At 61.0% G+C, this 15,610-nt stretch overlaps 2 protein-coding genes across 5 annotated transcripts; one reads left to right on the top strand and one right to left on the bottom strand.

The window, feature by feature from the left end:
* The first annotated feature begins 864 nt into the window (after positions 1 to 864).
* Positions 865 to 9,683, top strand: APEH (acylaminoacyl-peptide hydrolase). Of its 2 annotated transcripts, XM_081159289.1 has the most exons (22): positions 865 to 981; positions 1,057 to 1,189; positions 1,682 to 1,808; positions 2,166 to 2,259; positions 2,357 to 2,432; positions 2,521 to 2,684; positions 2,850 to 2,987; positions 3,081 to 3,172; positions 3,249 to 3,289; positions 3,374 to 3,495; positions 4,010 to 4,070; positions 5,155 to 5,252; positions 5,928 to 5,979; positions 6,824 to 6,912; positions 7,321 to 7,459; positions 7,942 to 8,025; positions 8,106 to 8,186; positions 8,554 to 8,642; positions 8,754 to 8,944; positions 9,037 to 9,139; positions 9,224 to 9,330; positions 9,418 to 9,683. In XM_081159289.1, exons 1-22 carry the CDS (start codon positions 970 to 972, stop codon positions 9,521 to 9,523), a joined length of 2,199 nt encoding a protein of 732 aa, XP_081015415.1. In that variant the 5' UTR covers positions 865 to 969; the 3' UTR covers positions 9,524 to 9,683. The 2 variants fall into 2 exon arrangements, with proteins under 2 accessions (XP_081015415.1, XP_081015416.1); XM_081159290.1 differs by lacking the exon at positions 1,682 to 1,808 and having other exon boundaries at positions 949 to 981.
* A 415-nt stretch (positions 9,684 to 10,098) lies between these two features.
* MST1 (macrophage stimulating 1) lies at positions 10,099 to 14,789 on the bottom strand. 3 transcript variants are annotated; one of them, XM_081159371.1, is made up of 18 exons: positions 14,687 to 14,789; positions 13,876 to 14,023; positions 13,681 to 13,793; positions 13,489 to 13,603; positions 13,271 to 13,407; positions 13,072 to 13,192; positions 12,817 to 12,935; positions 12,465 to 12,633; positions 12,185 to 12,315; positions 11,996 to 12,098; positions 11,756 to 11,892; positions 11,621 to 11,656; positions 11,413 to 11,533; positions 11,168 to 11,245; positions 10,877 to 11,023; positions 10,690 to 10,796; positions 10,450 to 10,589; positions 10,099 to 10,333 (listed from the first exon to the last, which is right to left on the bottom strand). In XM_081159371.1, exons 1-18 carry the CDS (start codon positions 14,772 to 14,774, stop codon positions 10,172 to 10,174), a joined length of 2,172 nt encoding a protein of 723 aa, XP_081015497.1. In that variant the 5' UTR covers positions 14,775 to 14,789; the 3' UTR covers positions 10,099 to 10,171. The 3 variants fall into 3 exon arrangements, with proteins under 3 accessions (XP_081015497.1, XP_081015499.1, XP_081015498.1); XM_081159373.1 differs by lacking the exon at positions 12,185 to 12,315 and having other exon boundaries at positions 10,100 to 10,333; positions 13,076 to 13,192; XM_081159372.1 differs by lacking the exons at positions 10,099 to 10,333; positions 10,450 to 10,589 and having other exon boundaries at positions 10,690 to 10,744.
* Positions 14,790 to 15,610: the final 821 nt, after the last annotated feature.

The following is a 15,610-nucleotide window of genomic DNA, read 5'->3' on the forward strand; positions in this document are numbered from 1 at the left end:
GACCCCACCAGGCCCTCTGCACCCAAGAGCTTGAGCTGAGGCCTGGGGAGGCAGGCAGAAGCCCACCTGCTCAGGATCCCAGCAAGGTGCCACTGAGCAGGGTGGGTGAGGGCTGAAGGGAGAGATAGCTCTTGGGGTTGGTCTGGTAGCTGATAACCCCAGGCGACAGCCCGAGAGCTCAGCAACCCGCCCTTTGCCCCGCACCCCAGCGCTCTGCACGCTCACGGGGCAGCAGATCTACGTCTCTGTCTCCACCTGCCTGTGAGCCCCACCGAGGTGAGGGTCTGGCACCGTCTGGTGAAGGTTTGCCCCGTATTGTACCAGGAGGGACGGGACAGGCAGCCCCGGAGCTACGGGAGATTCCTGCTGGGGCGGGCTCGGGCCGCACGGGCCTCTCCAGGCCGGGCCCTGACCCTACCAGTGGCCGTCTGACCCTCACTGGCTCAGCCAGTCCGGCCGCTGCCTAGGGCCCACCCCACTCAGCTTAGCTTCGGTGACCTCACAGCCGGGTCCGCACTCAGGCCTCACCCCCTTCTCAGTTGTCCCCGCAGGTCTCGCCGCAGCCTGGAGACCCCCTCCTGTACTCCGTTCCCACAGTGCCACCCACTCTCCTCCAAGATCCTATTCCCTCCCCTGCAGGGCAGGCCTGCGGCTTGGCCTCCGACCCGCCCCTCAGCAGCCCCGCGCGCCCTGGGAGGCCCGCGCCTCTCCTCGAGGTCCCCGCCCCGCCCCGCCCCGCCCCTCCAGGACGCCCGGGGCCCCCAGCTCCAGCGTCTGCCCCGGGGCCGGTCCCGCCGGCGTCGAGGCCACGCCCCTCCCCTCATGGCCCCGCCCCTTCGCCCGCGGTCCCGCCCCTCCCACCCCGAGGCCGGGCAGCGCGGATTTCGGGGGCGCGCTGGGGGCTCCGCCCCCCAAGCCTCACTTCCGGGCGCCGGCTCGCCCCGCCTCGCCCGGGCGGCGACTGCGACTATGGAGCGGCAGGTGAGGGCTCGGCCCGCGGTTCCCCGGATCCCCGCGGCCCGGGCCGGGCCTGACCCTGGTGTGTCCCCCGCGCAGGTGCTGCTGAGCGAGCCCGAGGAGGCGGCGGCGCTGTACCGGGCGCTGAGCCGCCAGCCCTCGCTGAGCGCCGCCTGCCTGGGCCCGGAGGTCACCACGCAGTACGGGGGCCGCTACCGGACTGTGCACACTGGTGTGTGCAGGGAGGGGAACCGGGTTCGGGGGGGGGGGGGTGCGGGGCACGCTGCTGGACAGTGCGCACGTGTGTGGGGAGGGAGTGGGGGTGAGAGTGCACCCCCCAGGGGTCCCTGCACACAGGTGTGTGGTGGGGGGCTGTTCTCCCTTATGGGAGGGTGCCCATGAGTGCATGAGTTGAGGTGTGGGAGTAGAATTCAGACCTGGGTGCAGGGTGTGGCCTTATGGGGCTCATTCCGTCACCCTATCTCAGATATGCCAGGACGCCCTCCTGGTTCTGGGTGGGTGCTGGGAGCTGTAGTGGTTTCTGTTGGAGAGGCCACCGTCAGCTCAGGCTCTGGAAGCCTAGAATTGAGCTGTGGCTTAGTGTCCAGCCTGCCCCCAGAATGTCTGGAGACGGATTGAGGGAGGCAGGCTGGGCCTTCCGGGGGGTGGAGGTTGGGGGAGCCTATGTGGGTCCAGTTGGGCAGTTCCATGCCTCTCCTCACAGAGTGGACCCAGAGGGACCTGGAACGCATGGAGAACATCCGATCCTGCCGCCAGTACCTAGTGTTCCACGATGGGGATTCGGTGGTGTTTGCAGGGCCTGCGGGCAACAGTGTGGAGACCCGGGGGGAGTAAGTTTGAGGGAGGAGGCTTGTGGGCAAGGCCACAGCCATGTGCAAGGCTTTTATGAGTGCCCGCCATGTGCCTGTGTGTGGGTAGGGACCAGAAGGGAGGCCAGGAGGGTTTTTGCCCCTGGGAAGCTCATATAGTCTCTAGTGACATGGCCTGATAAGCAGTGACATGGCCTGACAAGACTTGGGCCTAGAGTAGAGCCCAGGGAGGCTTAGGGATCAGAGAGGCTGCAGAGAGTGCCGCCTGTGCCCCAGGGCCGGGAAGCAAGGCCAGTTGCCAAAGCCTCAAGAATCCTGAGAGGCAGGGGCTGTCATTGGCGGAGAAGATCCTGACCTGCTGCCCCATGTCTTCCTCAGACTGCTGAGCAGAGAGTCTCCTTCAGGGGCCATGAAGGCCGTGCTGCGCAAGGCCGGAAGCGCAGGCCTGGGGGAGGAGAAGCAGTTCCTGGAGGTGTGTCTGCGCGGCGCGGGTGGTGGGCAGCTGGGGCTCAGCCTGCAGGTAAGGCACTGTTGGGGGTGCAGGCAGCCTGATGCCCAGATGTCCTCAGGTCTGGGAGAAGAACCGGAAGCTCAAGAGCTTCAACCTGTCAGCGCTGGAGAAACATGGGCCTGTGTACGAGGATGGTGAGGCAGCTGGCTGGTGAACAGGCAGGGTGGACAGAAGGGGCAACCATAGCCCAAGGCTCCCCCTGATTGGCCCTCCCTCACCCAGACTGCTTTGGTTGCCTGTCCTGGTCGCACTCGGAGACACACTTGTTGTATGTGGCAGAGAAGAAGCGCCCCAAGACTGAGTCCTTCTTTCAGACCAAAGCCTTGGACATCAGTGGCAGTGATGATGAGATGGCTCAGCCGAAGAAGCCAGACCAGGCCATCAAGGTGCTCAGGGCAGTGGCCAGTCCGTGAAGGCCCTGCAGGGAGCCCTGGGGCTCAGTGTGCTCCCTGCACACACTGCACCTTTCAGAACTGGGGAGATACAGGCTTCTAGGGGGCAGGGCAGGCCCTTGCAAGACAGGCTGGGCATTGAGTTTCTTGTGTTCTCAGGGGGATCAGTTTGTGTTTTATGAAGACTGGGGAGAAAACATGGTTTCCAAAAGCACTCCGGTGCTCTGCGTGCTGGATGTGGAGAGTGGCAACATCTCCGTGCTTGAGGGAGTCCCTGAGAGTGTGTCCCCCGGACAGGTGAGGCTGACTCCGCCTACATACTTCTGGAGTCTGGGGGCTCTGCCTGAGCTACTTCCCTTGCTCACACCTGCCCTTTGGTCTTGCTCACAGGCATTCTGGGCCCCTGGGGACACAGGCGTGGTGTTCGTAGGCTGGCAGCACGAGCCCTTCCGGCTGGGTGTCCGCTTCTGCACCAATCGCAGGTGAGGAGGTGGGACAAGGCAGGGGGCCTTGTAGCTCAGGCTGGCGTGAAGCTGAGTGTCTCTCTGGCGGTTTCAGGTCAGCCCTGTACTATGTGGATCTCATAGGGGGGAAGTGTGGTAAGTGCTGGTGCCTACCTGTGCTTTCCTGACACGCACCGGCCCTGCCAGCCTACATGATGCTCACGTTTCCGTCTGGTCCAGAGCTCTTGTCGGATGACTCCCTGGCTATCTCTTCTCCCCGGCTGAGTCCAGACCAGTGCCGCATCGTGTACCTGCAGTACCCATCTCTGGTCCCCCATCATCAGTGTAGCCAACTGTGCCTGGTGAGCTGGAGGTGGGCAGGGTGAGGTGTGCAAGAGGATGGGATGGTGGGCGAAAGCTGAAACTCAGCCTCACCTCCCCACGGGCCCCGTAGTGGACCTCTTGTCCTGGGTGTAGTGATGGTGTGAGTTCTGCCTGTCCTCTCTTGGCAGGGCCTGGAGGCTGAGAGTGCTGCTGGCGTGGGGGCCTTTGCACTGTCGAGACTCCCCTTGAGAGCATCCTCTGTCTACAAGGATGCGCCTCCCTGTGCTTCTCAGTTGCACATGGCAGGCTCTGCACAGGGCTGGGATGTAGTGGGCAATTACAGAATCTTAGTTACAGGGTCCTTGGGCTCCTAGTGAAAGTCAGAGGCCCTTCCAGACACCTGGCCCAGGTCACCAGGAAGGAGATACATTAGGCTTGTCTCAGGTCGTCCCTCCCTTCCCAGGGTTATCTGAGAAGAGGACTGGTACTGAACTCTGTGCCCGGAGGGCACTGCCAGTCCCCTGGTGGGCCTAACTGCTGTGTTCCTTGCAGTATGACTGGTACACCAAGGTCACCTCAGTGGTGGTAGACATCGTGCCTCGGCAGCTGGGAGGTAAGGGGCGTGTAGCTGGGTGGCTCAGTGGAGCCTGAAGCTGTTTTCCCACCATCTGTCATCCCTGTGCAGGGCCAGCTGCTGCCTCAGTTCTTTCTTCCTGGGTTCCTTCTGAAGTCTCCCTCACTGCTGGGCCAGCCTCATGCCCAGCCTCCCCAGGGAGCAGGGCCATCACCACAGGGAAGGGTTCTGATAGAGGAAGTCAGCCTGCTCAGAGCAGAGATCAGAGCGGCCCAAGCTGGCAGAGGGCTGAGGATTTCCTTCCCATGCTGCAGCTCCGTTAGATTTCCCTGGGTTTTCCAATGGCTGCCTGAAGCCATTGCTCCTTTGGGCTCTGAGAACCTGCACTAGATTGGAATGTCCTGCTAGAGAGGCTCTGAGCCCAAGTGTGCTGCTTTATTCCACTCCCAGCCCCCACCCAGCATTAGTTCAGTCCAAGCCCTTGAGTCAGCAGAGTGTCTGGGAGGGTGGCTCTGGGCTGATAGGCTCCGGTCACAGTCTCAGTGCTCACAGCTCTCTTTGGGGTCCTAGGCTATCCCAAGGATGTGAGAGGTGAGAGTCTCTTTTCTTAGGCTGCCTGGTCAATTCCAGGAGTCCAGGGGCAAGGGACTGTCTTTTCATCTTTCCTTTGGGTTACATGGATGCAGCAGTGGGGACCCGGTCTGAAGCCCAGCTCTGTCCCTTAAGTGTCCTGACCTCCCTGCTCTTCCATCTCCATCTGTGGAGAGGGTGGCCATCCCTGCCTTCTCTGTAGGATTGTAGTGAGGGTTACATGAGTGATGATAATAAAGGGCAGGATTTGTTCAGCCCCCTGTGCCATACATGTGTTCACCAGGTGCCAATTAGAGCCGATCACAGGAAAGCCAGTGCATTTCCTCTGAGCACCTACAGTTTCTCAGGAGCTCCTGAGCTCTGCCTCTCTTGGGCCTTCAGAGACCTCTGCCACTCAGCCCCCTCTTTGGGCAGCTCCTCATTGCCTAGGGTGCCATCATGTGTCACGGGTGAATTCCCCAGCAGCCCAGCCTGTCTCACCCCCCCACACCTGCACTCCTGGAAGCAGCCCCCGGCCCTCCTGTCTTTGCAGAGAACTTCTCTGGGATCTACTGTAGCCATCTGCCTCTGGGATGCTGGTCAGCTGACAGCCAGAGAGTGGTTTTCGACTCTGCTCATCGCAGCCGGCAGGTAAGGGGCCCTGACTGTTGAGAGGCTCCCATGACCAATCCCAGGGTCCCTGGGCCTAGGGTATGGCACATGCACACCACTGGCTGGAATACCCAGCTATGAAATCTCACCAGCCCCTTAAGGCCCCGCCTGTCCCTGTCCTGGATTCACTTTTCCTTTAGGGGTCTGGCTGCCCTGGTGATCTCAGATGCCATCCTTGACCATGGTATCCTATAGTATCCATAACAGATTCCTTGGCAGTTTTTCCCGAGGCATAGCTGCAACTCCTCCCCCAGGCATTTCCAACTCGGGACAAGGGGCCTCGCACTGGGGTGGGCCCCTAAACAGTATACAGGGAGTGACAGAGGTGGGTCAGAGGCCTCTCCCAGGGATTGGGTGGGGACACCCACAGTGTGCCAGGCTCCTTTTGGGTGTGATATTATGTGGTCCTCATTCTGGCTCAGAGGGGCTCTGAGGCATTCCTTACACTGCCCAGGGTTACTCAGCAAGCTGTGATGGGGCTAGAATTTGAACCCAGGCCCTCAAGCCACTCCCTACTGTACTGAGTAGCCATCAGCATGGTTGCTCACAGCCCTGGCCGGGCCCAGGGGTCCCTACGAGGGGAGAGAGGAGGTGGGGGTGGGACCCACAGGGCTCATGGATATGATGCCACACATAGCCCCCTTTCTGCTTCAGGACCTATTTGCTGTGGACACCCAGATAGGCACCGTGACCTCCCTGACGGCTGGTGAGTGGGGGTGGTGGTGAGTGGGCCAGCCAGGCCAGGGATGGGCCTGGGGCTCGAGCTTGTGGGGCAGCAGTGGCATTCTTGGCTACTGTACCACTCACCGTCCTGCAGCCTTTACTGACAGTGTCACAGGGACCCTGCCCATGCAGGACCCTTACCCAGCCAAAAGCCTGCCTCCCTGCTCTGCTCTGCCTCTGCCTCAGCGTGGTCCCCACCCCTGCTCCTCAAGCCTGCAAAACTCCCTCTTGCTGATATTCCAGAGTCACCCTTCCTCTCCCCCATACCTTAGGCACAGGCGCCTCCGCCACGCAGGGCCCAAGAGAAGCCCTGTGCTGGCTCCCTTGTCTTCCTCTTCCAACCGGGCCTGGTGATTTGCCCCTGAAAGTTCTTCCAGTCTTCCTCCTGCCCTGACTGTGCTCGCTCCTCCTCAGAGCTACCAAAGTATCCTTCCCAAGCTGCATCTCACCACACAGGCCCTGCTTAGGAATCTCCTTGGCCCCCACTGCCCAAAATCAGTACTGCCCTGCTGGCTGCCGCCGCTGCAGGCTGCAGCCATCAAATGGTGATGGATGTGGTGTGTTGGTCTGATGTGTCCCCAGACCTAACAGTCCCCCGGCTCAACCAGTGTCTACTGGATTAACACAGACTGAGCAGGAGGCTCACCCACGACCATGTGCATGCACTAGGATGTTTGTGATGGTCCCTTTGTGGGCATCCCTTTGCTTTTCAGGGCAGAAGGGGCACCTTGTGGTAGTGCTTCCAGCCTGGGACTCTGGCTCTGCAAGGAGTGGGTGGGAAAGGTGGTACCCCCTGCCAGGGGCTCAGTGGCATCTGCCTTCTCCAGGGGGGTTAGGTGGAAGCTGGAAGCTGCTCACAATGGACCGGGACCTCATGGTGGCACAGTTCTCCACGCCCAGCCTACCCCCAAGCCTGGTGAGTGTTGGTGGTCCCCAGGCCAGGATGCGGGGGTTCTGTGCAGGCAGAGCTCCCCAGGTCAGAGAATTGGCCCCAGGGTCTGATTGTGGCTGGTCAGCATGTGAGAGGCCAAGATGTGGGCCCAGCCCAGCATGGTCCACGAGGGTCTAGCACCCATGGGAGGGAACTACCAGGCTAAGATCTGCTCTGTACAGAACAGGTGTCTGGAAAAGTGCCCAGTCCTTTGTTAACAGCATAGGGATACTGCAGAGCCTAGAAGCTGAGGCGGGGGATTAGGGGGTGGGGGGTGAGTGCCTTTGTATATATCAGCACACAATGGGAGTCCGTGCCACCTCCCATCCTGGGCAGAGTTGGAAGGGCAGGGAGACAGCCAGGCCCCTGTAACACATTTTTTCCCCTCGGCAGAAAGTTGGGTTCCTGCCTCCCACAGGGAAGGAACAGTCGGTGGTATGGGTGTCCCTGGAGGAGGCCGAGGCCATTCCCAACATCTCCTGGGGCATCCGGGTGCTACAGCCACCCCCAGAGCAAGAGAATGTGCAGTATGGTAAGCTGGGCCGGGGCTCCTTCTCCGGGTTCCCCAGCGCACAGCACCTGTGGTCCCCTTTCCTGCCTCCTGCTTCACATTGTGGGGTTTCTTGGGATTATCTCCAAGAGGATTTTTCTTCCTCTTGTGGACAGTCATGGGGAGTACAGTGTCCAGGCATTTGGGTACCTGCTCTACAGTGTCCCACTGGGCATCAGAGCTTGGAATCACCAGGCCAAGTCATCTGTGGTGGGGAAGCCAAGGTGCAAAGAAGACAGGCCCTATACGAGGCCTGTGACCACACCTCACCCAGAATGCTGTCCTTGCAGAGTGGGGCTCCCTGACTAGGGCAGGAGCAGGAGCATCCTGGGGTCCATGTGGCTCTGTGTGGGCCGCCTTGGCCAGGTCTCCGTTCTAGAGGTCAGCCCCAGACCTGCAGCTGCAGCTGAGGCCTTGGCTGGGGCTGCCCCTGGGCTCTGCTGACTTCCGCTCTCTCCCTGCAGCTGGCCTTGACTTTGAAGCAATCCTTCTGCAGCCCAGTGACCTTCCAGATAAGACCCAGGTGCCCATGGTGGTCATGCCCCACGGTAGGCATCTGGCCTAAGAGCCCCTGCCCTCCCACCATTCCTCCTAGGTGGCTCTCTCACCCTCTGCTTCCTCTTTGCAGGGGGACCCCATTCGTCCTTTGTCACTGCCTGGATGCTGTTCCCAGCCATGCTGTGCAAGATGGGCTTTGCAGTGCTACTAGGTGAGTGGGCAGGGCCCCGCAGCTCTCGTCGGACTTCAGGGGATAATGGGTGGGACTGGTTTGTACAAGTACCACAGGTACCACCCTAGTCTCCAGGCATCTCTGTTGCCGGACCTGGTAACCACTACCAGGAACCACCTAACCCAGCCACTGGCTCCATGGTATGGTGGTAAGAGGGACTAATTTGGGACTCCTGTGGAAAGGGTGCTATGGTCACTGGGCAGCAGCCTCAACTCTCTTAGCCCCTTGCCCTTGACAGTCTGTGTGCAGCTGGCCCTTAGGGCCTACTTCACAAATGGGTATAAAGGTGTCCAGGGAGCTGGGAATGTCACTTGACTACCGTGTCTGGTCCCTTCCTGGCCTCCAGTGAACTATCGTGGCTCCACGGGCTTTGGCCAGGACAGCATCCTCTCCCTCCCTGGCAATGTGGGCCACCAAGATGTGAAGGACGTCCAGGTAGCGGGGCCTGGGGCTTTGACTTCTGCATAGGCTGGAGGGTGGGGCTGGGGATGTTGCTCCATCAGCTGGGCAGGCAGCTGGTTGCAGTGCGCTCTGCCCACCCTGTAGTTTGCAGTAGAGCAGGTGCTCCAAGAGGAACACTTTGACAAAGGCCGCGTTGCCCTTATGGGTGGTTCCCACGGTGGCTTCCTCTCCTGCCACCTGATTGGTCAGTACCCAGAGATGTACAGTGCCTGCGTGGCTCGGAACCCTGTGATCAACATTGCCTCCATGATGGGATCCACTGACATCCCTGACTGGTGAGTGCCCTTCGCCCTGCACTTCCCCTGTCCGGCCCATACCCCCACGGAGCCACCCAGGCTCCAGAGCTGCATTAGCACCTCTCTTGCAGGTGCATGGTGGAGGCTGGCTTCCCCTACAGCAGTGATTGCCTGCCAGACGTCAGCATGTGGGCTGAGATGCTAGACAAATCGCCCATCAAGTACACCCCTCAGGTACACAGCCCTCCCACCACCCAGTGTGCTGCCAATCCATCCAGAGCCTGGGGCCCTGCTCACCATCACTCCTTACACACCCAGGTGAAGACACCGCTGTTACTAATGCTGGGCCAGAAGGACCAGCGTGTGCCCTTCAAGCAGGGCATTGAGTATTACCGTGCCCTCAAGACCCGGAATGTGCCTGTTCGGTGAGTGCAGGACAGCCCTGGCAGCTGATGGGCAGGTGAGTGGGGGAGGACCCTCCAGCTTCAATCATTACTGCCCTACCCCTACAGGCTCCTGCTGTATCCCAAAAGCACCCACGCACTGTCAGAGGTGGAGGTGGAGTCAGACAGCTTCATGAACGCTGTGCTCTGGCTGCGCATGCACTTGAGCAGCTGAAGCCCTGCCTCTGCAGGATCTGGGTGGCAGATGCCACAGCTGGCTCTTGGAGAGCCCCAGGGTCTGGCAGAGCAGCGAGAGGCTTCTTGGGCTCTGGACTCTATGGTTGGGTGAACCGAGAAATGTGGGCTATATGGTTACAATAAATGAGGACGGTCTGGTTCCTGCTGGTACCTTGTGCCCAGCCATGCCTACTCTCAGCCCCACCCTTGGGTTCAGAGAGACCTTAGGCCCTGGGTGTGGTAGCCATAGGACCTCATCTATCTCCAGTGTGAGAAGGGAGGGGACAGTGAGGGATTCAGCCATTGCTTGTCCTGGCCAACTGAGACTCCACCAGGCCAGCTCCCTCTGCTGCAACCCCTTTTGTTAGAAACTGCCCCACACCACCCTTCTCCCAACAGTTCATATAGGGGACTAGTGAGGTCCTGCTCATCCACAGCACCCACAGGCTGAAGGACTCCCAAGTGTCAGATTGCCCAGCCCAGGGTACGCAGGGCTTGAGCCCCCCAGGCCCTAGTGAGGAGGTGTCAGTTCATTCCCTAGAAGCAGAGACTAAGAAGCGCCCTACACGGGTGTGAAGAGCAAAGGTGGCTTTATGTCTGACAGGAAGCTTCGTTCTTCCCAGGGTACATGGGATTGAGGCCAGGCCTAGCCCAAACGCATGACCTTGTAAATCCAGTCCACAAACACAGAGACACGCAAGAAGATGGCTGGCCAGAGGGGCCGTGCACATACTCGATTGGGAACTATGATTCCCTCCAGGACCCAGCAATCATGGGTAAAGCAGGCAAGTGGGCCCCCGTAGTCACCCTGGTAAGTGGGAGAACTGGTGAGAGCCAAGGCAGAGACTAGTCCCCTGGAAATGACATAGTACATGTTCAGCTTCCCATACCCTCCCCTGGCTGGCCAGGGGCCCTGTGACTGACCTCACAGGCACCCACAGGGGCCAACAGTCCCTGAGTGCACATCTCCTTCTCTCCTACACGTCCACGGTGCTTGATGTTGCATTCCTGATTGGAGATGACATTCAGCAGAGCCACGTTGAGGACCATGTTGTTTCTCTTATCTATAGTGAAGGGAATGGAAAGAACGGAGGGCCTTTGGGTAGGACCCAGAACTGGGCCTCCTGGCCTGGAGCAGTCCATGCCCCTGAACTGTGCTCTTACCTCTGGTCTCACCCCAGCCTGCGATCTCACACTTGGTCCCTGGAGGCACTACATACTGCTCAGGGGGCAAGCAGATCAGGGCCACACGGTGGTTCAGGGTTACAGGTCTTTAGCAAAAATGAAGGCACTCAGGGCCTGAGGCCACAAGACCCAGCCCCACCTCACACCCTCTAGACTTGTCACACACCTCTCCAGCTTGAGCAGAATAAGCTGGGAGTCTGAGGGTCCGCACACCATTTTGACCACTGGGATCTGCTGCAGGTCTGGCTCCCCGGGCTGTGGGTTCTGGAACATGGTGCCCAACCATACCTCATAGCCCATGAGAGGCACATGGCTGGTAGAGAGGCTCTGCTCAGTCATGACTTATAGTCTGCTGCCCCAATGCCCACCTGTTGGTTTGCCTGGGGAAGGTGGCCAAGGGGAAGATGAAGGCAGAGTGATGGGACTAGGTGGGTCCCCAAACCCAAGGGAGGCTCACCAGGAGGAGAAGCACTGCCGGGCAGTCAGTACCCACTGCTCCTTCACCAGGGACCCCCCACAGAAGTGCTGGCCCTGCCTGGAGGAGTGGGGGTTAGTACATGGAACTGAGTTCTGGCACACAGGCTGGACCTACCATCTCTTGGCTAGAACCTCTGAGGCTAGGGGCAGGTTCCCACCCTCCGCTGGCATAAACAGAGGACAGCCTCAGCCCCTCTCATGGGGAGACAGTCAGCTGTGCCTCACCGGTTGCGTAAGCTGACTGTCCAGGGTGAGTTCCCAGGCTGGCCCCCCACCACACGCAGCTTGGAGGGATGCTGCTCCAGGCGAGGTGCCCTCTTGCCACACTTCTCAAACAGCACCTGGTCTGGGGGATAGGATGGGCCTCATGAAACCCCCACTGTATGCAGATGGGAGGCAAAGGGCCCCCCACCCAAGCCTGGCCCGTGTGTACCTGGGGGCTCCAGAATGGACGGTGGTTGGTCGTCATCTGAAAGAACGGAAGTTCACCCAGCTTAGGAAGCCAGCCTTAGGCGGTGGAGGTGTGGAGGTTGGGGGCCGGCCCGGGGGAAGTGCCATCCGAGCTCACCACAGCGCCGCAGTGCACAGTAGTCGAAGGGAGTGTTGGGGTCTGTAGTGTAGCACCAGGGCCCATGGCTGTCCCCATCTGGGTTCCTGCAGAAGTTCTCCTCCAGATGCGCGTCGGGGGCGGAGGCAGGAGTGAACCTAGGCGGGAGGGGAGCGGATTCATAGCAGATTAATCCCAAATCCCCGCCGGGCTCCAGCCTGAGTGGCCTTAGGGTTTGGGTGGACGTGCCGACCAACTCACTGAGGCTTGTGCGGCGTGTCCGCGGACCACAGCTGGCAGGGGACGCCCTTGCGGGTCTTGCTGACCGAGCCGCGGTACCGCTCCCCGGTGCCGTAGTAGCAGTCTGTGCCGAGCGGGCGGGGGCTGCCGTCAGTCGGTTCTCGCCCCAGCCCTGCCGCTAGGTGCCTCCAGCCCCAGCTCGGGCCTTACCCTGGGGTCGCACGTCGTCGGTGCAGCGCCGGATCTGGTAGCAGAAGGCCATCCGCATGCCAGGCCGCGACGTGAAGCACCAGGGCGCCTCCGAGCCGTCGGGGTTTCGGCAGAAGTTCTCGCGAAGATCCCTGGGCAGGTACTCTGCTCAGCGCAGCTGGGTCCCAGCGGGTCTCCCCCGGGAGCCCAGCCTCCGGCCCCGCCCCCGGCCCCGCCCCGCCCCGCCCTCCAAGCCCCGCCCCGGGAGGTGCGCCCCAGCGACTGTCGCCTGACACCGCACTTGCACGGGTATTTCTCGGGCACAAAGCGATGCTGATGCGGGCTCTGCGCGTCCCAACGCTGGCAGGGCACGCCCGCGGCGGTGGTGTTGGCCTTGCCCCGGTAGCCCTCGCCCTTCCCGCGGAAGCAACTGAGCGTCGTGGCTTCTTGGCGCGGCTGTGCCTCGGGCCCTTGGGTGGACCGAAGCCGATCGGAACCCAAGCCGGAGCTGAGACCGGGCCTGGGGCTGAGGACGCACCCCACTTCTGCCGGTCCCCCCGCCCCGCCCCGCCGGGCCACGCCCATCCCGCTAGGCCACGCCCCCGCGTTGCCCAGGCGCCTCCCCCGCGCGGCCCGGGGCCCTGGCGTCCTACCGCAGCTGGGGATAGCGCAGAACTCTCGCTCCACCTGCGGGTCGGTGGTAAAGCACCAGGGCCGCTCCGAGCCGTCAGGGTTCCGGCAGTAGTTGTCGTCCAGGTCTTTGTCAGGGAACCTGGGGGCCCGTGTGAACAAGACCCTGGGACTCAGGCCATGTCTGGCCGTGTCCTACCGCCCGCCCCTGGAGTCCTGGGCCTTCCACTAGCCTTGCCCCCCCTCCCCCCCGAGGCACCGAGCCCGCCCGCACGTACTTGCTCGGCTGAAAGCGGTGCGGATGCGGGTGCTGCAGGTCCCAGCGCTGACACTCCCGTCCTGACTCGGTGCGGTCCACTGCGCCTCGGTAATCCTCGCCATTGCACCAGACGCAAGCGGCTGGAGACACAGGGCAGTGGGTTTATGGGCGGGTGTAGGAACGCTCCTCCCACCCAGGCTGGACCCCTAGCCGCTTACCCTCCCGGCAGGACTTGATGCCACAGCTCTGAAAACGCACAGAAGGGTCTGTCGTGTAGCACCAGGGACCTCTAGGATCCCCATCTGGGTTGCGGCAGAAGTTCTCTTCCAAGCCATTCTGGAGTGTGGGCATGTACCTGGGTGCAGAGAGGGGCAATATACTGTGTGCTGGGGGCAGGTGCCCACTGGCAGGGACAGAGAGGAGGTGTCTGTCTCACTTGTGATCATTGGGGAGCCTGTGGCTCCAGCGCTGGCAGGTTAGGCCACCCATGGTGATGGCCACGGTGCCCCGGTACTTGACCCCATTGTCCACGATGCAGGTCCGCACATAGTCTGGGAGCAATAGACCCACATCAACAAGGCCTGAGGCCCCAGGACCCCTATCCCAGGCCACCCTTATTCGCACTTACCTTTCTTTTGGAAGAGATCGAAGCGCCCTGAATGCTGCAGCCATGTGTTGGGTGAGTTCTGGGTCCATGGCAGCAGCTGGCAACCATGGCTGCTCACGTTGTAGTGGAAAGCCCTGAGGCGAGGAGACACAGGGTCACCCCAGGCCCAGTCTTATCCTCTGCCCCCAGTCTTATCTAGGCCCTATTGCCACTTACCTGCAGTCCAGTAGGGCCCCACAATGACCTGCACACTCCTCGGCATCTGCCACATCCTCTTGCCAAGGCCGGGGTTCCACTGCATGTAGCAGGTGTTGCAGCTCCGTACCCCGGAGAACCTGGAAGTCGTTTAATGGCGAGCGCTGCCCTGCAGGGTGGGCATGCATGTCAGTTCATGTATATCAGCATGTACACACTGTTTATTCAGGGCATCAAAGCTACAAGGCTCTGGATGCACTCTGTGGACACACTCAATGGTCAGACTCCTGTACAGGGTGGGAGAAGCCTGCCCAGATGTGGCAGTTATCACCTGTATCACTGTTTTGTGGGCAAGGTACCAGGCGCAGATCTAAAACATACCTTCTGTGAGAGCAGTGGGAAGTGGTGCTTGCCTGATGGAACCTGTTTCATCTCCTCTTTCAGCTGCGAATGCCAAGCCCAGAGCTGTCATACTACCCAGGCAGAGGCCCAACCCAGGCATTCTGACTCCAAGTCTGGTCTCTTACCAGAACAAGGGCATTTGCTAGATTAGAGGGACAGAGCAGGCTGGTGAGGGATAACCGCCTGCATGTGGGCATCTGTTGGGTCCCAGCACTGCCTCCATGCTGCAGCAGACCTTCTAATGCAAACTTGAATAGGCTGTATCTATAGTCCTGGGGCTGCCCAGCTCTGTGCAAGAAGCCAAGGTCACTCAGTGCTCCATGCCCAGCAGGAAAGAGAGCTCCTGGCTTGAATAGCAGGATGGGCCTGGGGCTGGCCTCTCCCTGAAGGCAGATGGGATCGGGCGGTGGGGAGGGGCGAGCACACTCACCAGGGGCCCACGAACACTGCGTTAGAAGGAGCAGGAGTGGGAGCCACCCCATCCTCAGGAGCTGCACTGTGACCCACCACAGCCCCATCCGGGAAATTGTGAAACCTGTCTCTACGGGATTGGGCGGCTCTGGCTCCACACCCCCATTCCAGGCCTGCATGGGCCTGACCTGAGACCCAGTTACAGGAATAGGGGTGGGGCCAGGCGTCAGGCCCCCTGGGTGAGGGGCAAGGGCTCTCACTCTGGCACAACTTTTCCTAAGAGACCTCCCTATGTAGGTGTTGGAAAGGTTCAAGGGACCCTTGAGGTGCCCTGGGGTGGTGGCGGAGTCCCCCTGCTCTGCAGGGAAGGGCAGTATAGACACGGTTGCTGCCAGAGACCTGGGTTGCAGCCCTACGCAATGCTAGTAAACCTCTCTAAGCCTGTTTTCCCCTGCAAAGTAGGGAATGTTTCCTGCCCCAGCCTCCAGGCAGCCCACTCCTTTTGCAGACTTATTGGCCCAGTTGTAGGCAGATAGGCCCACACCCCTGACAGTAGAGCCCAGAGAGGACACCCTTGCCTCACCAGAGGTGCCATCCCCGGGAAAGTGAGCGAGGCCACCAGTCTGGCCTAAAGGGAGGTGGGGGTAACAGGTAGCGAGGCCGTGGCAGGAGCGGCCTTTCAGACGTCCTTAGGGGACATCTGGGCCGGGCTTTCAAGTACGGGTAGGAGTTGGGGTAGGTGGCCTGGGGCTCCCAGTTAGGACGCCGTGCTCCGACACGGCTTGGCTAGGCGCTCCTCCTGCGCGGGCAGGGGTCGGAAGCAGTGCGGGGTTCGCGCGGTAGAGCGATGCAGAGGCCGGGAGCGAGCTGGCGGAAGGTGGCCGAAGGGGCCCCCTGGCGGAGGCCGCCGCCGGCCGCCGCGCGTGCGCGGAGGGGCTAAGTT

This window comes from Miniopterus schreibersii (assembly GCF_964146895.1).
Source record: "Miniopterus schreibersii genome assembly, chromosome: 15".
In the NCBI taxonomy this organism is placed as follows: domain Eukaryota; kingdom Metazoa; phylum Chordata; class Mammalia; order Chiroptera; family Miniopteridae; genus Miniopterus; species Miniopterus schreibersii.